This window comes from Eleginops maclovinus, chromosome 15 (assembly GCF_036324505.1).
Source record: "Eleginops maclovinus isolate JMC-PN-2008 ecotype Puerto Natales chromosome 15, JC_Emac_rtc_rv5, whole genome shotgun sequence".
NCBI classification, from domain to species: domain Eukaryota; kingdom Metazoa; phylum Chordata; class Actinopteri; order Perciformes; family Eleginopidae; genus Eleginops; species Eleginops maclovinus.
This window is the reverse complement of record NC_086363.1, coordinates 9153829-9181464: the sequence shown is the minus strand read 5'-3', so window position 1 is coordinate 9181464 and position 27636 is coordinate 9153829. Positions and strand designations below refer to the sequence as shown.

General features: G+C 38.2%; 2 protein-coding genes across 4 annotated transcripts; one reads left to right on the top strand and one right to left on the bottom strand.

Moving 5' to 3' along the window:
- The first annotated feature begins 6134 nt into the window (after positions 1 to 6134).
- On the top strand, positions 6135 to 15461 carry acp1 (acid phosphatase 1). Of its 2 annotated transcripts, none has more exons than XM_063902545.1 (6): positions 6135 to 6237; positions 7226 to 7299; positions 7891 to 8004; positions 11530 to 11591; positions 12513 to 12618; positions 15134 to 15461. In XM_063902545.1, exons 1-6 carry the CDS (start codon positions 6195 to 6197, stop codon positions 15209 to 15211), a joined length of 477 nt encoding a protein of 158 aa, XP_063758615.1. In that variant the 5' UTR covers positions 6135 to 6194; the 3' UTR covers positions 15212 to 15461. The 2 variants fall into 2 exon arrangements, with proteins under 2 accessions (XP_063758615.1, XP_063758614.1); XM_063902544.1 differs by lacking the exon at positions 7891 to 8004 and adding an exon at positions 7709 to 7822.
- A 1363-nt stretch (positions 15462 to 16824) lies between these two features.
- On the bottom strand, positions 16825 to 22859 carry LOC134877145 (ALK and LTK ligand 2-like). 2 transcript variants are annotated; one of them, XM_063902542.1, is made up of 6 exons: positions 22722 to 22859; positions 19287 to 19637; positions 18892 to 18945; positions 18588 to 18668; positions 18407 to 18481; positions 16825 to 17732 (listed from the first exon to the last, which is right to left on the bottom strand). In XM_063902542.1, the coding sequence occupies exons 2-5, from the start codon at positions 19567 to 19569 to the stop codon at positions 18417 to 18419; spliced, it is 483 nt and encodes a 160-aa protein (XP_063758612.1). In that variant the 5' UTR covers positions 19570 to 19637; positions 22722 to 22859; the 3' UTR covers positions 16825 to 17732; positions 18407 to 18416. The 2 variants fall into 2 exon arrangements, with proteins under 2 accessions (XP_063758612.1, XP_063758611.1); XM_063902541.1 differs by lacking the exon at positions 22722 to 22859 and adding an exon at positions 20212 to 20958.
- Between the last annotated feature and the right edge of the window lie 4777 nt (positions 22860 to 27636).

The window sequence follows — 27636 nt, the reverse complement described above, 5'->3', positions numbered from 1 at the left end:
TGAGAGAAACCGCTAGATTTTTTCTGTCTAACAATATTGTAAAACATTTTTAAAAATGTGTCACCAGCTTGACTTGACCATGAGCAGCAGCCTCGCTCTAAAGACCCGCTGAGGACAACAGGCCTCATAAAACAGAGAGCACAGAGAGCTGTTCACTTGTTTAAACATCACACCCGCCAAGCGTGAAAATAATTAGATGAATGGATATGGAAAGACACATACAGAAAAAAACGAGACCTCTTGGTTTATAGTTAGATGAGATTTATAGTATTAATAAAGGCTAGCATTAACAACAGAACCAGATTTCTAGAGACCCCCCAGGATATAAAGTGAGTGACACCAGATGAAAGCATTTATAGGCAGATGAATAACTATATAGAAGAACATCAGTAATTCAATGCATCTCTTGAATCCATCGTAATGCAGAGCAGATGAAAAGCAAACCTTTGGATGTCAAGTCAGATAAAGATGCCCAGGGAATGACTGTGATTGCCTATAGGACAATCACCTACAAAGAATATTCTAAATCTATATCTCTCAGTGTATGCCACTTTATTAGTTTCACTTATTGTAAAATAAATGCAGTTTAATTCAAGAGTTATGTAATAAAGGTTATAATGTTGATTCTGTATTACTTTTTGGGGGATTTAGATTGTCATATTGTTGCAACTGCATTCTCATTATAGTTTACATTACTTAAGACACAAAAAAGGGGGAATTGTTATTTCACTTTGACCTTAAGTTTGTTTGAATTTCTGTCTTCAACCATCTGAAAATGGCATGCAGATGTTTTAGCTTGTTCTGCAGATGTGCGCAGTAAAGGATGTTTGTTGAGAACAGGGCTGCTTGGGTTTTAAAATGGGTTTGCTGATCAAGGTTGGCTTCCTTTTTTGAGGAAATACATTAACATTTTTGCCCACAGAGGTTTTTCGCAACCTGCATTAAAAGGTTTTAAGAATGTGAACACTCTAATGAGAGGTTATCTCCAATAAGGACACGCTGCTATTTACAAGCTGCTAGTCAATTTGGAACATTGTTTCAAAAACAAGTTAATGCTCTATTATGTGAAGTCAACACCACTCAAGCCATTAAAACATGTAACCAGTCTTCTCAAAACAGCTCTCCTTTGTAGGAATGTCGTTTCCCCCCATGTTTATTGAAAATAAATAAAGGTAACTCCATATCCTGATTTAATGGAGTTCCCTTCATTCTTTTTTGACAGAAGCATCAAAGAAATGTAGTTGTTGCTAGTTGTGTTTCTCACAATTATAGCTGTGTATCGACATATATTGGCAGGTAAACACATCATATATTCACCTAAAATATCCTATAAAATCTGCATCTGGTGTTTGAGGACCCAGGGAGAAAACAGAACTACAGTGATTGCTCTGGTACAACTAAGTCAGCTCAATTAAAAGACCTTGAATCTGGTGTTTCTTGTATAGCCTTCAGGCTGTATAATTACTTTTCGAGAACATTTCATTTTACTATAAAAGAAAAATAATTACACATTTCCATTAAAGACTTAGAGCATCATTTAAAACTGCATTTAATGCTTTAAATTTGAGAGATTTCTCCATGGAAAATGAATCGTAAACCACAATCTGCACACATTCCATAGGCCTTAGTCTTTGTCAATGAAACAGAGCAAAATGCAACATGTTTCAGAAAACAGAGTCAAACAGGCAATAAACTGCAGATTTACTGGTTGCATTTATTCATTTCATCAGTTTATATATGTAAGCAACATTTTTTATAGTCCATTCTCAACCTAAAAACTTTAGTGTGTCTTTTCCAAATGTTGTGCATTACGAGCATCGCTCCCCAAGTCCGCTCCAGACTGTCTACCATCTCTTCTTCATTGGTTCTAACAAATGGTCCCCATCACTGGCTAAGAACAGGACACAGACCAAATCAATTACAATAATGAGTTAATTAGTAACACAAAGCAAACACAGAGACAAGGCACTGTTGCGTGCATCTTTGACACTGTCCAGTGTAAAATCTTGCTTGATCATGGATCAGCACAACAGCTGGGAATTTACTCTTAAATTCATTTCTTTCTTTGGCTTCTACTTCTGAAGTTTCTCTTTAGTCTTTCTGCCAGTATTGCAACCGTTCGTTTAGGGATCTAGGGACTTATTTCGTCAAATGCCATGACGTGATATGATGATTACACGCACCGGGATGAGCCAGTTTTTCTTTCAGTTGGTTATTTAGATCCTTTCTTTATTCTTAACAATTGTATATTTTAACCTGATTTTATAATGTATAACAAGTGACAACTGAAAATAAAACAATTATACTTCAGTGTGAACAGCTCTTTCTTGTAATATTTGTAATCTGAAAGGAGCGTTTGTCTGGTCTCACATACATTGAGTGCCAATTGAACTTCCAGAAACTTCCAATATTTCTTTGGAAGGGTAGCATTATTCATAATGGCTTCCACGTTGCCGTTGATACTTCAATTGCTACTCTTGACTTGAGTTATTCTTAAGGGGTTACTCTTAGTCTATGTAGAGGTTTGAAGTGTCTTGAGATCTTGCAATGGCTTACTCAGTTGTCTATTGTTAGCAAGAAGTTACGTTCCACAGGCAGTGTCCATAGCTAGCCCAGCTGTACAGTTCAACAAAAGTCTAGTATGCTTTTAACGTTTTTGACCATTATATGACCTTCAAAATTAAATTATGTATCTTTTTAACACATTTTAGTCATGTTAACTGTAGTTATCACTATGAACTGTTCTTTCGCCTCTACAGTCTATGCAATGGCACAGTGCCATCATAGGCGCCATCCCCGGGCACTGCATAACAGCTGCCCACTGCTCCTAGTACTAGGATGGGTTAAATGCAGAGGACCAATTTCACTGTGTGTGCTCTGCTGTGTGCATGTATGTGACTACTAAAGAGGGTTTCATCCTCCGATTCTATCTGATGCTGAGAGCAGAACACAAAGTCTATCAACTGACCCTGTGGGCCCGTTTAACCTGCGACCATCAACATCACACAATATTCTATGGTTCTTTTTTAGTTAGAAACAATAAAGTCTGCAAACCAAATAATGTTTCATTAACATATATTAGATTAGCTTTTCCAGTTTGGGTTAGAACAATGTCTGTTTGAGTACCTGTAGATAAGGATGTCTCAAACGTTTGTTTCGTGTAATCACAGTGTCTAATAGTGAATTTCCAAGAGATATTAGTGTTGATGAAGTTTTAGAACTCATTCAGTCTGTAAGGTCCTAGCCAGCACTATAATGTTTAGTTACCATTCTGTTATTTGTGTTTTATTTCCGTGTCAACACTTCCTGCCCTTGGTTGAATGCCACCTGCGTCACCATCCCTAATTAGTCTCACCTGTGCCCCATTATCATCCCTCCCCCTTTGTATTTATTCTGTGTTCACATTCCCCTCAGTGCCAGTTCATCTTTGTACTTTCAAGCGCTCCAGCCCTGTTTTCGAAAGAGTTTATTTTCCACGTGTATCTGACCCAGCTTCGTTTTCTGAACGGTTCCCGGCTTATCCTTGTCTCTTTTGATTGCCTTCCTGATTGATCTACCATGTACCAAATCTTTGCTAAGTAAAGGCTTTTAAACAAAAACTAAACCCTCTGTCCCTGAGTCGTGCTATTGAGTCCTCTATCTGTGTTCAATCAGTTGTTACAAAGTCAAGTTCAAAATTATTTCTTACAGAGAATGAATGGACCTCTTCCAATTGGGAATGGAGGGTAGGGTATGGCTTGCTTTGTTAATTGATGATTATAAAGAGTTTGAAGAAACCACAGCAAATAAAACTAAGAACCAAACTGAAAAACATTGGATGTAACAGTAAAGTCCACAGTGCAGTGAGTACAGGGGATGCCAGTAGTTTAAGAAAACTGTTACAGCCTGTAAGAATTTGTCAAAAGTTACATTTTTGTTAACATATTCAATGCACATTGTCACTATAAAGCACTGTTCATCAGGTATTTGAACCAAATTAATCGTCTTAATGAACCACATCAAATATTTTACATAGGGTGAAAGAGAAGTGACATGTGGTTGAAGGAAGTCAACAACAAAGGTTCAAATGTTCTCCTTTTATGATCTGATTGCACCAAGACTGCCTGCGTGTACATCTGTGTAGCCTTTGTGGATCTTGGAGAAGGTGTACAAACCTGGTGTGACAAGGAATTGTTCTTTCAAAGAAGCATGTTCTGGTTTTGTCTTTTTTTCCCCACATCTCTAAGAGCAAATCTAATTGTTTTCTTATCCACTGTTTGAAATACAGTGTGGGAGAATGTCTTAGTGTTATACCGAAGGTGGCATTGCTTAGTTGTTGATAAATTACATGTTGCAAAGTCCATGATGACAATAATGACCTCTGACCTATCCTTTTGAATGGAGTTCATTTCTATCTCCTGATTTTTACTTAAGTCCTTAATCACCTAGGATTTCCTTTTTTTATTTAGAAGAAGGCAGACATCCTCTATACTACTCTACAGTATGTATGTATTGCTCTATCTCTAATTTTAGGGGGGATAAAGGTTCTATAACCTCTAAAAGGTCTACATACTCCAGTTTAGAGTCTTGACTTGGCCTCATTTCATCGCATTGTTCAGCAACTATTTGTAGATCCCTTGGCGCCACATTACCTCACAGAAACAGAAGAGTGGAAGAAGCTGTGATAATGCAACTTCAAAACTCTTTCAATCTAGTCCGAACATTTTAGGAGGCTGCAGATGCTTTCCAGATAAAGTCTCTGAAACCCAACTGAAAAAGTTCCATAACTTTACCAACGCTTACAGTCACCATCATAAACTTGTCATTGACAATAATGAGCACAACTTTTAGTCAGCCTGTCTTCAGGGACTCTATCAGATTTCGTTCTAAGCTATACCTTAAAAGTACTGACAGAAACTCTCTATTAAGTGGAAAATCTTTCCATTCAAGATGAGTCTTCCTATGTCCTAATTCAGCCACCATCGCATCATCTATAGCTTCAAGGAATTACCAATCTGCTGACCAACAGAAACATTTTAAACTAAGGCATTATAAACATGAAAGATTTGCACATGTATATAGAGGCTTTAAAAGGGTATCACAATGACTTTACCAGGCAAATAATTTGAATCCATGATTCACCCATCACCTTGACAATAAATAAGTAAAATGACCCAACACAACCTTTATTACAAGAGACCACCCAATCCTCCAATAATGACCCAGCCTGACTGATTTACAAACTATGCTGCACAATAATTACAGAGGAGGTAACTGCCTAAATTGTGATTCCATTCACAAAGCCACTGCATTTAATCACCTACGAAACGATAAACCCTTTTACATCAAGGGTGTCAAAACATCAATAATGAAGTCTTCATGTTCAGTGCCCATGTGGACTGGCCTAGATTGAAAATAAATCCTAACAACATAAAACACACATTTTTCCAAGCTCAGATCCACATCTGAAACTGTGATATTAAAAGCCCAGTTGAATTGCATTTCACTCAAGCATTCCACACATATTTTTTTCAGATACTTTGACATTTAGCTGATTAAATTGACTCATTGGAGCTTTACTCAAAATAGTAAAGTGTGGATTTCATCACTACATCTTTGTAATGACTGTAGCCAGATTGTGTTTGTAATTTATAACAAGGGGTGATTTGAGAGCTTACTTTATAGGGTGATCGTTTTTTTTTTATCTCTCCCTAACTCAAATATTGTTATTAGCACTTTAAAGCTGGGATTGATCTAGCAATACAATAAGTGTGAGTTTTACTGGCTAGAGACAGCCAGATTCATTTGTTTCACATCAAAAAATGTCAACCGTCTTAAAAGGTTAATAGTAAAATATGACATTGATATTGATATTGATTAAGACATGCTACAAGGAAAACTAACATTTAACATAACATCACAAACACTGAAGAGACATGCTCAAAGACCCTCTATCTATATTATATTTCAGAAACATGACTGAAAAGAAAAAATAGAAGCTTGACAAAATGTTATAACAAAAGAGCACTTATTACAATAAAGTCAGTGTCAGGAAAGCTGCACCTGTACGTTGAGAAAATGTACAGTGGATCAAATATTTTCAACATTTCTATACATAAACTAAATCTACTTTTAAAAGGTTTTAAACGATTTACGTTTTTGTTCAGGCACTAGTTGGCCGTCACCGGCGGTGTTTCAGGACCTGTTAAATCAACATGGCGACCACCGGTACGAAGTCAGCGCTGTTCGTCTGCTTGGGTAAGAGACGGGATTTCACTCAAAATAAGCCAATTTAATCTTCCCAGGTGTGACAGTAACGAACAAGCATTGCATTGGACCATTATATCATTTTGATGTATGTTAATAGCTTATTTTGGTGTGAGATTTAATGAAGAGCGCTAGCTAAAATGGTTCAGCTAACATTAGCTAAATTGTTATTGTAGACTTTAAACTTTTCCCCTTACCCATTTAATTCTGTGCATTTGGACACTTTTTTGTTCACCCAAGTGTGATGGAAAACCTCTTCGTGTGTTTTGTTAGTTTTTTAAATTTGCGAGAAGATTTGATGACAGCATCCTGGAAGTGACTCTGTCAGCTGGAAGTGAAAGCTGCTCTGTTATGACTCTTTCTAAACACACAATTCTTTGTTTGTGTTTGTTGTTTATCCTGTCAACAGTATAAAGTTACAGATACCCAAAACTAGTTTAAAAGTTGCTGTCTTGTTTGGTGATGTTATATGATGGTTTCTTTTTAAACAAAAAACGTGGTTTTGTTATTGATCTCAGCTTGCTGAAGGCTACATGTTCAAAACTCCAGTTAAATGTGTGTGATGGATGGGCAGTATGAATTAGACAATATTATAGCAGGATATCAGCTTGTATTGTGATGACAGGCTAACATGTATATGAAAACAAAATTCCAAATGCTGTAGAAATAGAAATGTATTTTCTTGGCTGTAGTGATTTTTGAGACACAGTTCCTAATGTATTGGTGGACCTACATCTGGCCTTAGAAAATATAATCTGGTTAACGCTGTCTAATTGTATCATGCTACTTTGTTATCAAATGTACTGTATTGTTTAGCTTTGCAGCTTTACATACACATATTGTTATCAAATGTGTGTCTGCTACTCTTAGTTATTACCTTAAGTGTTTCATTTTTAGTGTAAAACAGTTCTTAAACCATATTTTATATTTGAAAACATGGAATTAAAATGTGTTGCTTTGTTTATTTGGCTTTAAACAGGGAATATTTGCAGATCCCCCATTGCTGAAGCAGTGTTCAGGAAGATGGCAACAGATGCTGGTGTTGTCGATAAGGTAATGTCATGTTTAATTCATGATAACGGCCTACAACACAATATTTCATACGTCACCTAGTTGTTATACCATGCAATATTCATACATAATGTACTGATGTGTAATTTGACGCTGTAGGTGAAATGCCACTTACAGTACATTGGTTTAAAATGTCTAGACTATGATAAAATATCTGTAGTAAAATAGTTAATCTTTATCAGAATCAAGAATACATTACAGTAATCTAGCTGCGTCCTGTAAAGATCATGAAAGGGCAGCATGAGTTTCAGATCATCTGTTCTGATTTCAGCTTATGAGGGTCTAATCCTCAAAAGTAAATTGCCTTTTAATTCTGTATCAACCACAACAAGTCTAAATGTGAGTGTATGAAACATTTCTGCTGTGTTACTGTTCCCCGTGCTCTGCCTAGTGGAGGATAGACAGTGCCGCCACCTCCACCTATGAAATAGGAAACCCTCCAGACCACCGCGGTCAAGCCTGCATGAAGAAACATGGGGTGCCCATGAAGCATGTGGCCAGGCAGGTACGACCATCCACTTCTATCTCTCTTAGCGTAGTTAGCGCCCCCTTTTCTGTTTTCTGTTGTTGCAGTGGGTCATAGACAGTGCTGCCACATCTGACTGGAATACAGGCAGCAATCCGGATGCCCGCGGTCTGGCCTGCCTAAGGAAGCACGGCATTGAGACAAGCCACAGTGCCCGCCAGGTACAACCAGATATACCGTGGCTCCTCTCTCCTCATTCATGTATATTTGTAAGAACGAACTGTTAGTAAGATAAGGCCTACTAGGCATCCAGGCGCTGTTGCTCTGCCAATTAACTTACAACTAGCTTACTGTAGCTTTTCCAATTTAATGCAAGTTTTACTTAAGGGGTTTAACCTGCATACGAAGCTTCACATTATTGCGCAGTTGTATCTGAACTTGAAGATTTATAGAAAAGCCAAATAACACAACTGTATTTAATACTGTTTCATTAAAAAAGAACTGCATCCTATTAGCCTCTTATTTTTAAATAAATAGTTCAAACCCTGACACACAACACAATTTGTTTTCGTAAAAAAAACGTTGCATATGTTTGTGTGAGCCAGTTCAACCCAAGGTTTCATTTTTTAAATTGACTTAAAAAATATGCATATATTGTTATCTAATTGCCATTAATTTGCCTATTTAATTGGTCGTAAATGTAGCAGTTTGAACTTAAACCTCAGATACAGTGACCTCTAGGGATAGCTCAGTGAAATGTACAGGACACGGTAGGTGTTTCAAACGTGGGGTTTAAAAGATCACATGACATGTTCCAGACATCATTCTTTTAAACTTTGTCTTAAAAAATAAACCGCAGCTAATCCAGTGACAGAGCAACAGCCCTACGCATTTCAGCTTTATTTAGTGCTACTTAAACAGAGATATTCTTACAGGGAAGTCAGGAAGGAAAATACCAAAGCTTATGGTTAAATGAATTTTAAAAAAATCCCGCTAGTATTGAAATAAAGTATCACTGCATATTTGATTTCCACAGTATACTTAGCCCTGCCTTTAACGTCCCTCCAATGAATATGCTAACTGGGCTGTTAAAATGTGTATACTTTAAGATAGGATTTTTGAGACAATATATGGAAATATATGTTATGTGTTTTTGATTATGTGTGAATGTGAACCTAGTAGCCAGGCCTGTCTCTATGTTGCTGTGTAAAATTATGGCACTTCAAATATTATCGCATGTGTCGAAATCCTGAAACGGGTCTGAAACTACACCAATGTGTTTGCCCATGTAGGGCCTTCAGGCCTTATGGTGTGCTGGCTTATCCTCAGCGCCCTTAAAACCGTTTTATGTTTCCGTCTCATTGGTCTGTCTCTCTGCAAACCAGTCAGACCCTGGTTTAATCTCCTCAAAGCGAGGAAGGGGAGGCTCATCCCCTGGCTTAAGACCAGTCAAATCCACACAATGAGCTTTGACAAGCTTTTGCTCTTTCCTCTTTTCATATCACCCTTTTAATTTCTATTATTGGCTCCTGCTACCTCGGTCAAAAATGTCCTTTGTATGCATCCAATTTTGTTTATTCTGTGAACTTTCCTGAACTTCTACCGCTGTTAAAATCTGAGCGAGAATTGCTGTAAACACTGCATCAAGAGAGATGTTCAAGCCAGCATGATCCAAAAGTAACCCATAACGAATGGAGCATTTAGTGCAGTGTCAGATTTGATAGTTATTTTACAGTTTTTATTTTAAACTATTACAATCTGGAGATGGCAAAAGGTTGCCCTGTATTCATTTAATTGGTCAGTATGTATGCATATGTCCATTTTTTTCATCTGGTCTCAAATGAAAGTCTGTTTTAATATCTGGCTACACCTATACTAAACAAATGTGATAAAGGGTTTATAGCACACATACTATTTGCAGATATAAAACATGTTTAATTGAATATGTAGTTTGATTTTTCAACAATTATAAATTCTATTGAGACTTGTTTGTTTTATTATTTCAACTGTTTGCAACGCTCATTTTCTATCTGATTATATACCAGCCTTCACTTGTGAACACACAGGAATAGTTGTAGATGTTGACCAATACATAAATGAATGCTTATACCTGCTTTCACCTACTTCATAGTGAGCTATAAACCAGTTACTAAATGCGTCTGAATTTTCTACAGTCAGGAAAGTATTGCCAAATATAATTAAGAACCTTTCTTTTACTTACTGAACGAAATAAGCTTTTTATCGCAGCAGACATTTTGCCTTGGTCTATAGTGAGCATGCACAGTACTAGGGATTAGCACAGTGAGAGTGCAAGGTATACATGAGCGGAGAGATCAACAGCTGCTGTAATTATCCCCATCACGGATTACCACCCAATGCTGGTGGGTGTTCAAATGGAAAACAAAGTAATAACCGGACATCAATGGCTGTAATCAGACACAGTGGGATAGTAAATACGGATTAAAACAGTCCTAATAAACCGCTGTTTACAAATCAGCTTTTACATTAATGATCACAGGTGTCTCTGTGACCAAATGTGGCAGTCTATAAACAACCGGACCTTGCATGCGTTTTTCTCCCGTTCCTCTTGTCTTTCATTAGTCTCACGCTGACCTCGCCTCAATAATTGGCCTTCCTTGAAATTGACCCGGCAAATCTTGGATACTTCTTCTTCTAATTTCTGCTTCTTCCATAAAATCATCCCCAGGAACCATGAACATGTTAATAAACACCCCTCTACATGCTTACACAATGGCAGCTTAGATGCTTCCTTGACACGGTTATCTGCCAGTCCAGAATCATGTTAAAATGGTTTTCCTTTAGAATTCAGCACTGGTTCATGTGGCAAAAACTGTTGTAACCGTGGGAACAGCATGTGCAGATTAATACAAAAATTCCAAAGCAGCTTTTTTTTGTTAAAAATACAACAGAAGAATGTTTGGGCATCTGTTTACAGGTCCGCTCAACAAGTTATTTTAACAAAGAGGTCAGTCAACAATAATCTGGTTGCATGAGCAGCAGGTCACAGTGACGTGTGTTAACTGGCTGAGGTGTTGGAGGGGCTGATATGGTTTCATTACTCACTTCAAAATCCATCCACTCAAAATGACAGTTTGGTAATCATTTCAAACAATTCGAGTGAGAACTAACCTTGGTGACCGCTTGAAACGACTTCCTATGACTGCTTTACTCTTGAGAACAACCCCCGCTTCTAGCCAAGTGAAAGCCATGAATGTCATTTGGAGTGCAGTAACTTAAAGGTGCCCTAAGGAGTGTTACCTCCCTAAAGTTATTGTGTGTTTCATTGATGTCTAATAAATGTGTGGAATACATTTCTTTCCTCAAAAAACACTGATGGATAAAACCTGTTTTAATCCTGCAGTGCTAGAGGTCATAAACTCTGCAGGAATCCTTTTATACAACTCTGATGCATGGCTAATGGAGTGAACAATGGAGTGTGAGCCTGTTATCAATTAGGTCAAATTAAAAACTGAAATGCTGGAATACCGGCATGAGCATTTCCTGTCGTGTGTGTGTGTGTGTGTGTGTGTGTGTGTGTGTGTGTGTGAAATATTGACAGGGTGTGATGTCATGTGAAATGTAAAGAATACGTTTAACTAAAGCCAGTCTTTATTGTTGTGTTGGAAAAAGATTGATTATAACATTGAACCCACTCTGAGGGCCCATACTCTGTTCCCACACAGGCTCAGGAGTAATATGTTCTCTGTGTTTGTCTTCACTTCCAGGTGACTAAGGATGATTTCTTGAGCTTTGACTACATTCTCTGCATGGATGAGAGCAATTTGAGGTACATTTATATGCCCCGACAGCAGCAGGGTTTAAAATGTCTTTGAATCTGGCTCGCTTTAGGTAGTAGTAGTCACTGTAAGCACTGGTGTTAAGTGTTTAACTAATGGATGTAAAAAAAGAACATTTGCCTTGAGAGGTGTCAAACCCGCTTGTCCTAAACATTTTCCGGATAGTGATCTGAGCTACTCTTTCTCATGCATGTCAAAATGGAGCTATAACGAACATCTAGGTGAATACTTTCTCTTTAATGAGCAATATCCTTTCTTAAGCTCTTTCCAAAGGTCAGGGTGAGGGATATTTTTTTGATACTTTGAACGTTTAGGGATCATTTTGAGATCACATGCCTATGGCAGATCTGATCTGTAAGCAGCTTACCGAGTTCTTTGGATGCCTCGTCTTTGCTCTTTGGGCAAGCTTTTCCCCTTTCTCTCCCACATTATGTTTTTTTCCCCACAAATGTTAAGCTGACCAGACGGAGAAAATGAGACCCTATCGTAGACAAAAGGCGCTCTGTCCGTGTTGAGTTTACTTTTGGTAACACCCGTCTCACCTTGAACATGCTGATTTGTTGTTTCCCTTATTTTGTTTTGACTGTTTTACTTTAGTTTAGGATTGGCTTGAAGAGATTGGGGTATTCTGTTGTATTTCTCTAAAAGCATGCCTGAATCTGATATATAATTTCATAGAGCTTTTGGAGAAAGTTAATAACATGGCTGTCATAAATGTGAGGTTGTTATTTTACTATCCATTATTGGAAGTAAGAAACAGGACAGCTCTGCAGTATAGGATAACATCGGTGTTCCACCTTACATCTAAATAGCAGACAAACAAAATAAGCCTTGCTCTGGTCCAGAGGTTACATATTCAGACATGTAAGTGTTTTCTCGTGGAGTTTCAAGCATTTCTCATGTCTTCACAGTGAGCTGAACAGGAAAGCGAAAAATGTGAAAAACGGCTCTGCAAAGATTGAGCTTCTCGGTTCATATGACCCAGAGAAGCAGCTCATCATCCAAGACCCATATTATGTAAGTATTCAAGTAAATTCTCTGGTATAATTAAGACAAGTCATCTTTAAGGTTCTGTATATGACATTCTGAGCATTATTATAGCAGCAAACTAATGAAGCGATCAGTTCAAGCTCTTTGAGACAAAAAGTGAAAAAAAGGTTGCCACATCAATGTTTAGAAAATGGAAGCGGGGTATACTCGATCAAAACTGGGTCTTACCTACCGCAATGTCGGATACTTTCGTAAGTCAGAATTACATATAGTTGCTCGTGACGGACCCGATATATCTAAAATAAGGTGCACATATTCAGACAGTTTCTCATTCATATTGATGCACTTGTCTTTCATGTAAAAAAGTGAGGAATAGTTGAGTCATCATGAGAAAGGTAAGCGAGTGCAGTCCAGAATTATTTTGTACATGTCAATTAGACAATATTGTTTCGAATCCGGCTGGAAGGTTTTGTTCATGTTGGTTCCCAAACCTCATAGTTTATCCATTTATCCAAAATAAATGCTTTTACAGACTTTAAAACTAAACATAATACAGCTTGATAGTGCATGGTTAATGTTAGCTGTGTTTGGAAACGACATGGAAAAATGTAATGTTTCCTTTCTGTGAAAGCTGTGCACCTGTTCTTGACCACAGACTTTGGACAGGACTTGACTTCCTTCAGGTGCATGTGGAAGCTCTGGAGACAATTGAATCTCCGCTGGGAGAAATGGGATTATGTCCAGGCACGTTTCATGAAACGGCACCAAAACAAAACACAGCGGACAGAAACTATGGCAGCACTCTGTCTTTCTTCACTTGCCTTTAAATAAACTGATAGACTATAACTATAATAAAAACTATGAAATCCTTCTAGCGTGTTACACACTACCATAAATCAATCTTATTGGAGTTGCTTGGACGTCACTATAGGAAGGGTTTTCTGTTTCAGCTTGGTTGTTGTCGCGCTCTTTGGTTCGCTCCTCTCTTTTGTTCCTAATGTGGTTTCTATGCAGCTGTAAATGCTGCCAGTGATTTGGACATGAGGCCTTGGCGGCTTTTATCTTGAGCGTTATGAGAGCAAAAAACAAGAATGGGTAAGAATTGTTAAGTGAGGGTGGGCTGTCACAACACGTAACTCAAAAACACACAACATGTCAATTTGGATGCTCAAACTTTAGCCTCCCTTGAAAATGATAATTAAAGTCAACCTATGGTAGTGATTTCCTATGAGGGCTTGTTTAGACATATGCCTCTTAAGATGTTGGCCTAGTTGTTATGATGTTATGCTCAAATGTAGTGCTGTTTTACATTTTGTTGGAACTAAAATAGTCATCAAACTAACAGTGATGTGGCTGGGCGAGGAGGTTGCGGTGTACCACAGTTGATGCGACTTCATTTGTTTGTGGCAGATTTGGGCTTTGAACACAACTGTGCTTTGTGTGGCTATTACCATATGTGTGTTCTTGCAGCTATGTACCCAAGAAGGGATGAATCCTTAGCACTCAGTGTGGTTTAGATACATGACAGTGTTGGGTTGTACTCCCCTGGAGAGCAACCACATGGCATGACAGTAAAGAGGAGCCAGACATTCACTGTTAGGGTGTCAGGGTAAATGAAGACAGAGGTTTACTTATCCATTAAATGTGATTATAATGACAAACTTAAAGAGTTACTTGTATCCTTAGTATCCTGTGTTTCACTCCTTATTACCATTAGAGAATTCAAAAGCCCCTCAGTACCTTCTTTCTTAACAGACCTTGATTACTTGTTATGCCTGTCACATAATCACCTCCAGTTTAGTGTACAGAATCCAAAACGTTTCCACTCTTTTTCTGCATAAATAGCACCACAGGATTTTTTAAAATAGAACATTTTTAGTCCACACTGAAATATGTTGACAACTGTTGGATGGGTTTGTCTGGAATCTGGTTCAGGCTTTCATGTTCCCCAGAGAATGAATTGTAATGATTTCAGTTTTCTGACGTTTTATTTAGTGCCGTCATCAGGTCATCATTTCAATGCTTTGACGTCCAAATACTAACAAAACGAATGACATAATGTGAGCCTCAAAGGGTATCCTGTGTTGCTAATAGGCTAACCTATCACAGTAAGCACAACATATGAAGTTTGCTGTTGTTATAAAATGGTTTTCCAACAAAATATTTCAAAATGTTCAGAAAAAAGCTAGCCAATATTTCCCTTCGAAAAAATGAATTCAGTACTCTTGCTGGTTTTCGCGGTATATTTCTCCCAGAGGAAATGCTATTTAGCAAACTTCAAAGCTCACGTTACGGATACTGTTGAAAGCTCTGGGATCTGTTTTCCTCACCTCAAAAACTATTTGGAATGCGAGCTAAACATAATTTAATGTTGAGTAAGAAACTTAACACTTTATCATGTGTTTTATTTCTGTTATGCGTTTCATTCTTGGATATGTGTTTCCCTGCTTCTAAAAAAATCAAACAGATGTACATCATGATTCAGCTCAGAACTTGGCTGGACACATTTTAATATCTCCTTTTTTCCCGTTTTATCTTTTAGGGGAGTGACCAAGACTTTGAAAAGGTCTATGAGCAGTGTGTACGATGCTGCAACGCATTCCTGAAGATGAACTCTTAACAACATCCAACCTTAAATGATCTTTGCAGAATCAGCTGGATTAACATGAAAAATCCACCAAATATGCTTCGACTTTTTACAAAAGCACTAATCAGTATACTGTTACACTTGTGTGAGTGTCACTGGAAGACCAGCAGGAAACACATTTGTTTCAGTGTTGTAAATGTCAAACCACACATTGTGTTCATTTAGGAAAGATGCTGCTTAGACGCACTTGTGGAAATGAGGTGATTAAACAATAGATAAACAGGTACGACTACCGGAGACTTATTTTTACACACAAATCATTAAACTTACAATTTAAGTATGTTAATATGTCTGAAGATATCGAGCAGACGATAATGCATGACTGGACATCTCTGAGGTCAAAGGCCAACACGGGTCAAAGTTCATGTTAGCCTAAATGCTAATCATTCTGTATATTCTATTAAGATGCTTGGTGGTTAGGTTCTATCCTTTGCACAGCTTGTTGGGTGTACGGCTTCTTTTATCTGACCTAATAAGACTTTTCAAATATATGTGATTTTAAAACACTAATCTCTTCAGACTCAATTCCATTTAATATTCCTCCTCTTAATAGATACTAATCCTGCTGTGCAGAAACCGTTCCTATTTAAATGGTGGTTATCCCCAGAGGAAGGACTCTTAATGCCAGTACAAATTATTATTAATTGGGATTTATCTACACCACATACATTTCGCCACAGCCAGGGGTAGAACATAAAGAAGGGATGTTAATCATTAAACATGAATGGAATTCAGATTTAGGGAGGCTCACTTGTCAAGCAGGGCGTTAACTGTCCAGGGACTTTCATGGATGGCAGAGTTAAAGTGAGTGCATTTTTCAAAATCATCTGTTCTTAGAAAGTGCTTCTTAGTATTTTGGACGGTATGTGGTCCAATCTCATCTGTGCTTTTTTTAGAGCTGAAATAACGAACATAAGGCAAAGTACTTCCCTATGTCTCCTACCACAAGAGCTGCTGGAAGAATAAACAACCTGTATTCCAAGTAAATCATGGCTAGGAAGGCCGAATCATTTGACAACTTTGGAAGCGTGCTTTCAGATATAAAATGTAGCTTGGCTCTGTCTACCAGCAATTCTGAAGCTCTAACATCACATTCTAATTAATACATAAAGCCTAATCAGAAAAACTGCAATTAGCTTTTCTTACATGGGTTTTTCTCCCAGATACTACACTGGAAAAATTCATAGACTAAACACTCTTATTTGGGAATTTGGTGGGAAGTCAGAAGCATTCAGTAGGAGTTCTGAGGATTAAATGTATAAAAAGGAATGAAGACATTGTTTTTTAAAAGCGATATTGACTTTTAAACGTATTTTTCTTAAAAAGAAACCAAAGAAGTGTCATTTCTTGCCATTTCCATCTAAAATAACGTCTAAGATACAAATAAAAGACAGTTTTGTCACAGTCTATTGGCAAGAAAAAATGGTTGTGTTGCAATTTGGCTCTTTAAGGAACCTCTTTCGTAGTATTTATGTCTTAATGACTGAAATATGCTGAACTGCTGTGGGAAGCTCTGCAGATCTGAAGTCGCAGGACTCGCTCCAGTCATGTGTTCATTCAGCGAGCATTCCACATGTCAAGACGGCAACATAAGAGAAAGTACTGCACAAAACAAAAAAGACCACTCAAATTTGTACCAATCTTATAATTTATTTAAATATATTTCATTTTTATATATATATATATATATATGCATTTGATAAATGCCAGCCACTTTAATTTACGCTAGATAGGTGGATTCCTCTTATGCTTTGCTTTACAGTATGTACATATTTCTCTTGGCCAATAGTTTGTAAAGTGAAACCTTGTGACAACTCAAAAATATAAATATAGACTTTACCACGCTCTACCAAGATCCACAGGAGGGCTGCAACTTACAACCACCCCTTCCTTTTTTAACATGTCTTGCAAAGACCCAGAGAAATGCTCATGCAATTAATAATTTAATCACAAGTCTTTTCTCAGTGTGAGCACAAATGGGATAAACTATGCTGATGCCGGGGGTCTGCGAGAGCTTCTCTGCATAATGGGTAGTGCAGTAGAAGGGATGGGCTCAACCCACAACATCCGTACAGAGCAAACGAAAAACAGAACATTTGCTCTTTTCTCGAAGAAATTACCAAAATAAAATGATGCTATCCCTTTTTGTTTTGTTTAAGCAACACATTTTTGGATGCCAGCAGGGAAATAGGCCCTGTTTTTGTTTCTCTCCGCCACTTGTTTCTTTCTCTACTCTTCAGTTCCACCATCTTTATCTAGGTCTGGTTTTGTTGGCTGGTTGCCTCCCTCATGGTGACAGCCAACCATCGAGGCCCAGGCAGAGCGACGGGAGGCAATAATCCACGCCTTAGAAGGGCAGGCCTCCCTGAAGGGCATACTGTGCCTAAAGTCAGTTGGGGCTGGTCAGAGAATTTTTTGCTTCCCTCTCACTGTCCAAGGCACTTTCTCACCCCAAGTTTTTTTTCTTGTGAAGAACTTTTGTTTTGGTTTCAACCTGCAATGCAGAAAAACTTAAATTTAGCGCTTTTTCCAACTTGACAGTACTTAACAAAATATGTGCTGTCCAAAAGAATTACAATAAATCAAGATACAGCACACTTATCACTATTTTGAACAACGTGATTTTCACAGGATTTAGTCTTAAAGAACCAAATCCTTGATAACGATTAACTGAATATTCTCAAAATGAATCATCTACTCTTACTTTAATAACATTTTAAAGAGGACTTTTACTTGTAGCAGCATTTTTAACTTAGTGTCATTGTTCTCTGAAAACTTCCTTCACCACTTCCAAACTGTCCCACATGTTTTGATGCGGTCAACCTCAATATTTCCTACAAGTATCCCACCTACATGTGGACCATATCTAAATATCTTCTGTTCGAGCAAAGGCACTACAGGCAAAAGCTTGCTAAACATGCCGTCTTTCCATTTAGCAGAAAGAAATCAACTGAAATTTGCATCCTAAATGCACCAAACCTAGCATGAGTTAATGCCTCTTTTGCAAAGTTAAACATAATATTTCAGAAAACATAATTGTCCTATGTAAATAACCAACTGGAGATCTATTACTTCAAATGTTTACCATATTCACCTGTAGTGTCTCCCCTGAACCATAAGCAGCGTAACACATTTGTTTGTATTAAAGGTGAATATATGTTACTGTACCTTGTGTGTGCTACCCCTCTGTGCACTGCGGGCTGCCAGCTAGTCTTGTGAGAAGCCGCGCACATCTTTTGAAGTCTGAGAAAAGAAGATGAAACAGAGAGTATGAGTGGAAGCTGTTGACATATACATCATGTTGACGTTGGACTGCCAAAGAGTCTTTCCTTATTTTGTAAGGGCTTACATGCAGGTATTGTGCAGTCTCTGGTGTGGTGGTAGAGTCTGTACACATGCTTTCTGCACTTTGGACTGAAGTATAGCGGACCTGAAGGAAAGACAGGCAGCCTGTGAGAACATTTCCAGCTCTCTGGGAACCTGCACTTACATCTGTTTTACAGCCATTACAGTTTGCAAGACTATCAATCACTCGTCTTGTTTTGTTTAAACCATCTTCCATCCATCCAATAACAATTCTTCTACAAAAGGTAGACTTTCTCACACTTTTGACACAGGACGATCAAGCACCTGTGACACAAAAGTGGCCTCACCTGTTATATGTTTTAGGAATTTCTCCTTCTTCCTGAGATCTCTGGGGAATACGACTGTGGAAGGAGAGAAGATAGGAAAGGAAGAGTTAGATTTAAACAGCAAGTATTTCATTCATTGAAGCATATTTTCTAAGGGGTCATCCTTCACATCACCAGGGAAAGTGTATTTTTCTTAAATGTATTCAGTGAGAGGCAAACACAAACAGAAAAACAAATGTGCGTGCACGATATGCTTTATACTTTAAACATACGTGTTGTTATTATCCCTTCTTAGTTCCATGAGTGTACAATGACTTTGCAATATAGGTTATATTCTAGTAGGCTACATCCTTTACTACAGGCTACAGCATGAATCCACCATAAGGGTCCCGCCCAGGAGACAAGCCGTCACTCACCGCTAGCCTGATCCCCTCTGTCTGTTTTCAGCTTGCGTAAATCCTTTAGATCCACCGCAGGGCTCCGCGCTGTTAATGGGGCTGCCGTTCTGGTGCTTTGGCGACCCCGGTTGTCCTCCACGTGTTTCACGATCTGTACCATCCGCCTCCAGTCCTGCTGTGCATCCCTGCCGCCTGCAGCCGACTCCTGGGTCGCTGAGGGCGCGCTCTCACTGCTGTGGCGGGTCAGTGCGCACATCAGTAGCACCAGTGCCATAGTTACGTGTTTACGCAGTCCGCTCATAGCTTCCGTGGAGAGAAAAAAAGTGAACTCCTTTTCCAACTACTGTGGGAAAAAAGTTGAACCCAAACCTGCAAGAGAGATAGAGCATGAATGGCGAATCAAAGTGCTTCTCAATGACCAAGATACATATTGGTCCTACAACCGCTGAACAACGCTTTAACAGCGGTCTGACGGACCAGACTTTGACTGTTAGCCACAAAGCTGTCCAAAAGCTCTTCCTACTACATCTTTAATTTGCATAAAATCACATTTGATCTCAGTTAGCAAGTAATTACACATCACGTGGATCACAATTGATGTACTTAATCCCTAAACTAGCCTTTATAATACACATACCGCATCGTATTTTCCAAATTGTACAACAACGATTATTGGTACAAATTATTTAAACATAGTTTTAAAGGTTATTCAGTCAACTCTAATCTGGCCTTACATCAATGGAAATAGGATATAGCCTATGTTTATTGGTCATCTTTACTGTTTGTCTTGGTTACACTGTTGTTGCTTTACTGTTTTTAAACTTTTAGTTCGGGAGTTCCCGGATTTGTTTTACAAATAAAGTTATTTGCAAGGTCCCATAGGAGCAGACATTAAAACAAACATTTTTGTATCTAACCATGAGTGATGGATGAATGTAATTACCTTCTGGTCGTTATAGCGTTTTCAAATAGGCTAATGAATGATTACGTTCCGTGCGTCCAACACATATGAAAATGTAAATAATCAACTTTGGGATCTGTTCGGTCCGAAGTATGTCCCATTAAAGTCTGCTCTTCTAAAGTAGGAAACAGAACATCAGCAGTCATATGAGTATTCGTTAAGAGTCTGTGTCCATCCTTTGAACACCGGCCGACTGCAGGGAGAGAGTTGACAAATTGCTGAAAGATCCGGTGCTCAAGTCCTCACTGAAGGAGCGGATCAGCTCACTTTTTATTCTGTCTCGCAGACGCCGTGACCTGTCCCTTGTGGGTTACTCCGTGTATGTGATAATAATAGGACGCATTATTGGCACGCCTGAAGCAAAAAGTCCACTTGAGTTGACTGACCATCACTTGCACACCGTGTGAAGTTCTCTGCGCACCCCTCCTTTCCGTTACTCCATTTATCTGTGCGATACGCAGTTACAGGAAGCGGTTTTCCAACTAATACTTCCAATGAAATTTCCAATTAGCCCAGCACACAGCGCAGATACCGGCATCGAAAGTCTCCCATATATCCATGTGATTCTCATAACTTCATTTAGAGCCACTGCGCACTTTACATTATCTTGGGAATTGTAACACAATTACGCACCGTTTAGGGATTGTTCTGCGAAAATTATTTACTCACGTTTTTAAAAGTTAGTGCACTGTACTTTCTAGACAAAACAACCGACTACAGCATAGTTGAGGTTTACAAGGTTTCTCCACAGATTAGTTTGTACTAACCTACTGTGGTTGCTACAGCTTTCTTTAAGTCAGGGCGTGTATTTGGATTTCTACACTCCCTCTCAGGCTGACCAGTGAGGCTTGAGTAGTTTACTCTATTATGAAAACACGTTGAATGAAATCAGCATGTTTCATAACTTTATGAAAATATAGTTCATGCATTGCCACGGGTCAAAGAATGAAAATATGACTTTACACTTCTGGAAGTCTTCCCGGGAATACCCAATATACAATTTGTGTCTGACTGCTGGCTATTATAATAACTATTTGGACAACACCTCCGTTGTTTCTATGCAAAGTTTACCTCCTGTGATTGAATGTGAATCCTTGGTGCTGAAAGGACAGCGCGCACTGTCACCCAGCTACAACCCTCTCCTCTTAACAGGGCACATGGCACTGCTCTGTGTCTTCTCACAAGACATGAAATGCCTCCCGGTATAAAGGCAGACAGGGGTTCTTTGTCCAAACACTGTTTTGATTATATTTATCGACCAAAACCATGACAAAAATAATGGATATTTGGTTTCCCTGGTGAGTCACACCAAAATGATTAATCTTGTTTTTTGTAGATGAGAGATTATGCATCCAATTTTTAGGAAGTATAATGAGACATCCAATAACACTGATAAGATCCGTGGTTTGAAAAGATGGTAATTCCATGAACAAGCTTTTTGTTTCAAGTCATGCAGGTGAATTTAGATGTTTACTGCACTCTGAAAAGTTGAAACCAGTGTAATGACAATAAGCATGGTGGATATTATTTTTAAGTTTGGTGCAGTGCTCAGAGAGAGAGTACACCTTCCAATCAAGCATAGTTATTAGACCATCTTTGACAAGTTCTACATGGATAAAGTACACCTGCAGATATTTACCTCGAACATGGAAGACTCACCTTATATCATTTCCCTATTCAAGTCATTAAAGTTTATCAATGGGCATTCATCTTAAAGCTGCTCTGCAATGGCCCACTTATCCCAATATAATGTAACACTACTGATGTGGTGCAACACAAACAGCAAATACTCTATTGTTCATCAGATAAAATATATGTATAAATACATTTAAATGTTCACAAGAAGACTGCAAATAAAGGCATCAGTTTCAGCAGAGGGCGCCATTCAGCAATCACTGTTTAAATACTTAAAATGTTATTTTTATACAGTTGTAATAATAACAAACACTTAGTCAGCATTTGGACGACTTCCTGAATTCCTTTTTTATTGTCACACACTTACATTAACCCAGCACCACACACACAGTGCCAATTGTTCTGGGGAGCAGTGTAGGGGTCTGGTGCCATGCTTAAGGGCACCTTGGGATTACCCATGCCATGAGCTGGCACCTCTCAATCGACACCGCACATTGAAACTAAAGAAGAAGAAAAATTACTTTTGTTTTACATGACCAGTGAAGAAAAAGCAAGATTGAAGTTTCCCTGATTGTCAGTAATCATGTAAATAGTCTGGCGAGCAGGTTAGTTATGACAGAGGAATTGCTATTTAATTCTGTGAGTTTTGGCAAAGTTCCGTGGTTTGTTTTCATTCTTTTGACTGATGATAAGCATGTCTCTTACAAACTGAAAAGTTCGACAATGTGAAGACAGCAATCAAGAACAGGCGTTCAACCTTGTTGAACCTGCTTCCTATTATTTTGCAATATGACCATGTCACATGTCGTCCAATATGTGTAACCCAATGATTAATGTCCGTGCGATGTGGTACTCACTGCTGTAAGCGCACTGATTGTCTCCTTTTCCTTTCCTTTCTAAACTCCTGGTGGTATTTTTCTTCTGCAAGACATTTTAATTATTTGTCAAGAGGATGTGGTTGTCTTCGCATAAACGTGCTTCTTTCTTCCTGGATTTCTTGTCCAAGTTATGAATTTCACTTCCTCAAGACTTTGTCAGAGTGTGAGGTCTTGATGTTGGCCACAGCAAAAGGAACCTGCTTCTGTAATCAAGGATGTTAAAATTATTTTCATTCGTGAGGGTTACATAAACTGACATCATGGATGGCTATAACTTTTAAAGTCCTGGGCTGTAAACAACACATGTTAAATTGTGTTCAAATAGAGAACATATACTTTAATTTCCTGAAGGAATTTGTGTTTCAAAAAAACTACGTCTGATTAACATGTGCAAGTAAGGCCCAGCATAGACGCGTGTTCTCTTCCATCTTTCTTGTTTTTGCATACCAATGCTTTTTTCACACCCTAGAAATACTTATCACTGTCCTGCCTTTGATAGACGCAAGAGATCTTTATGGCTCACTCTATATCTTTTCTCTCTATATTCATCTTTCACAGATAGTTTATGTCTCACGCCTAATACTTTTAGCATATGGTTGGCTTTTACTTTGCTATAACTTGAGCTGAGTGTAAATTGTAAGTGATTTTGTGTATCAGTTCATTCAGTCAGCACATGTATTAAATATGGACTTTTAAGCCACCCGTGAAAAAGCTTTATAGTTTATTGTTGGATACAGCTGTAAACGGGGGATAGGATATTTGTAGTCGGAAAGCAGCTGTAGAAAAAGGAAGTGGGTTTGATAGCTTAAGGGGACCCTGAAAAAGTATGTAAACGTTCAATTTTAGTCACTAAACACATCGTGACCTGGAACACACATGCTGAATGCATTTACTTCCCAGAGACAAATTAGCAAATCTCAATGTTAAAGTAATTTGAATACATAATTACTATCATCAAGGATAACTAGCGTTAAGTCGTCTTTTCCCCCATTAATATTGACATATTACTGAGTCTGAGAGCATTTATTACCACTGCCTTTATGTTAGTTGATTACTGTGAAATCACTGGTAAAGTATCCCATGTAGTACTCATACACATATGAATGAAATAAACAAAATGGGGACCCACTCATGAAATAAATGTTCCATACTAATAGGACCTGTACCACTCGAGGTATCAGGAAATAATGTCTTGATGCTCTCCACCCCAGACCCAAACTTTTTGAGTCACTCCATTGCTGTTCATTATGACTAAAACCTCACCCCACAACCTCAGATTCTACTGGACAACTCATCAACAAGGCCCACCTCAGATTGTCCCTCAACCCTCCCTTTACACTCCTTGAACACATGACATTTTCTTTTTATTCCATGCATCATTCTTCATTGTTGCCCTGGGTCTATATACCCCCAAGTGTGACTGGAAAAGGCAGCCAAAGTGCCTCTTTTTTGACACACCTTAAAATCTCACTTCTTGTTTTGGGCAAAATTCCACATTTTAGTAGGCCAACCAACCCCTCCAATACTCAGTCAGTCAGACATTTGAATACATTTCTTTTCAATTACTAAAATGTGTGTTGAATTTAATGGAGTATTCCACAAATGTTTTTCAATTTTGTTTTATGATCGTCGTTGATGAAAGTCGCCCTTTTATGACACAAGCATGTGTAAACCATTCTTGATTGACATAGGAGGGAAACAGAAGTTGTAGCCTTATGATGGTCATCTAGGTCATATCTGGAACAACACAGAAGACAACGGAATAAGTCTAAAGTCCAAAGAGTCGGAGGAGACTCAGACTGCTTTTACATACACCTGCCAACAAGTGTAGTTAAAAAGAAATTACGTTGTCAAAGATGGAAAGATACTAATTATGTTGTCAAAATGAAAAATGAGTTTATGTTTTCGGATTGCACAGTTGCAATCAGGAAAGCACCAATGTGCAGCTGAGCCAACAAGAAATGTGTTCCTCATCTAGAGCTGCAGAATGGATTCAATGTGAAAACACTTGACACCAGCATGAGAATAATGCTTAGAAGGAGGTGAAATTGACAGAATCAGCAGCATTCTTATGTAAGAAAAATGATATACATTTTTTTGTATTATCCAATCATGATAAATCATTTAAAACTATTTTCTGCAGTAAGTGTCATCAGAGCACAATATGGATTAATCAAACCTCTATGTATATCTTCCTTTGTTTATACCATGATGACTGAGAGTAAATGTTTAGTTTTTAACAGCCGTCTCATTTTGACATGGCGTTTAAACAGGACTATGTGATCTCATAGAAACTGCTTTTTCAAATGTTCATAATTCAAGCATACCCTGCATCTATTCAATGTGGTTGTTATGAATTGGCTACATAATGAAAAAAGTAGTTAGGCTAGTAATTAGCCGATACCTAATTGTGAATCCAAAAGGTTTCCATGAAACATAGATCTTTACGTATAAATATGTATTTTCTTTCATTTAGCCACGCAAGGTTTCATGTCAGCCACTGCTAAACCTCCAAAAACACATTTTTGGGGAACCGGCTGTGACCGATGCTTGCTAACGTGTTAGTTAACAGTTGCCTATTTAAACATCCTGCTTTTACTTTGCAACATAAAGATATTTTGAAGTGTGTATCTTGACACCTGGCAAATGTTAAGCCTTTATTGACTCTCCTTTAAGCCTGGTGGCTTTTTATAGGGCTATTACTGGGATGAGTATTGGGGCTCTTTATCACAAAACGCTCTGCTATGTCATGTAAATGTAGAGTGGGTTTTCAGATCATTTTTGCTGAAACAGGTTCGTGCTGTTGCTGGAGGCAACCATATAGAGATAAGAGTGAAACAATACAATAAAGTTGTGGACCAAATAAATCATAATGCGGTTATTGTGGCCATAGAAACGTATAAACTGCATAGGCCCTCATTCTCTGTGAGTCTCTTATATTACACATGGAGATTTGATCATTGTAAATATAAACAATTCATATTAAGTCATTAAACATAATTCCATGCAGAAACTTGTGGAGGTCATTTCTAAAATGGTGGAGAGCTTCTTCCTGTTTCTAAAGACAAATCAACCAAACAACTCCTTATGAAATGCAATACCCCTTGTTATTATTATTTTTGTTAAATAATAGCAATCCCCCTCCTCGTTGGAAAAAATCCTCAAATGTAAAGTAAACATTTTCCTGCATGCAGATGTTTGTTATTAACTGTCAGAGTCAAAGAAGGTGGAGTGAGGGTGAAAATAGTGTTGTTTAACACTTTGTTTCCTCACAAAAAACAGTCTATCTTTTGTGATATAATCATGATGGTGACTGGGTTGTGGTCTTCACAACTTGTGCAATCTTCATCTGGCCGCCAACCTAAACTCCTTACTAACTTCAACCATAAAAACATGTGCTAAGGGCAATTTAGGTGAAGCCTTTCATACATCTCATTTAAGCACATTTTTCATCACTGATCATGAAAGACATGCAAATCGTGTTAAAACGCACAATATTTGACAGACATCATGTGTTTGTTTTTTAAACTAAACCTTTTCTTTGTAGCTCACTCCTTAGGAATGACACTTTGGCTGTCAGTGTAATAGGGATTTGTGTAGTGTGCAATGATTGTAGCGACCTTTGGCCAGAGTCGGCACTAGTTTTTGGAGACACTCTTTTGGCTGATTTTACATCTTAATGTGAGTTGACAAGTAGTGGGGGGCTCTGCATCGCTCTGTCAATTAGTAGGAAATATTTTAGCTGGGAAGAGAAAAAAAAAAGCACAGTGATGCTGACTTCTATACATCTGAATTAAATGAAATATTTAAAATAGATGATGCAAAATCTACCAAACCTCACAGAATAGGTAACAAACAGTTTCATTCCATTGTTGTGTCTCATTTAACTGTCCATGTGAGACAGGTCTGTGGTAAACCTAAATTAAGTGCAGCTGTTGTTAGCTCTAATACACCTCTTCCCACCTTTAAAGGCCCATTGCTGCTGCATGGGGAACGTTAGTCACAAAATCTGCCAATTTCGTTATTATTGAGTTATTCGAGGTTCAGAGTATTTGTCTGTTACACTAGTCAGACAAATTGTATACATTTGTATTGTTACTTGACCAGAGACAGTAAAGTACACATGGTTTCCCGACCAAGTAAACCGGATGGCCATGATGCCAAGGAGGTGCAACAAATGGTCTAGGAATAATAACTTAAACAAACAATAGCATCCTTTTATTTCACCAGGAGAAGTGACATTCAAATTAGAAATCTCCTTTTACAAGAGAGTCCCCGGCAAGACAGGCAGCAGCACAGTTACAGACAATAAATAAAAAACAAGAACAGAGCACATGTGATAGTGACGATCAGAAATGTCATCATACAAAGCTACTACAAACAGATACTGGCTGTCTCTTCTGTCTTTTTATTGAAATAAATAAAGACCTTTTTTCAGTTTTACAGTTCCTCATAGCAGCACAAACTTTGTGCCTCTTCCACTCAGCCATGTTTACAGTTGTGCGGAGAAGAGCGCTCTGTGATCCTATTGATCAAGATCATGAACGCAAGATAAAGGCCAAAAAATAGCATTTGTTGCACCTGATGCCCATGTCATGCCTGACCCTACGTCAGGCAGGTTGGGCAATATCCGGGCATATATGATGCAGTCTTAGCACGGCATTATACACATTGAATTAAGTGACCTCTGTTTTGAAATCAATGAGAGAGAAAGCACATATAGGGAAAAACATTGCAAGTTGTCGGTTGACAACTCAATAGATGGGTATATTGAAGCAGCTTTGCAGTGCATAAAACACATAACAAATGTGAGAACCCATTAACTCTTCACAGGCAGATCTTATAGCTATCGGATATCACAAAAGTGTAAATGCACCCAAGACGCATTAAGACA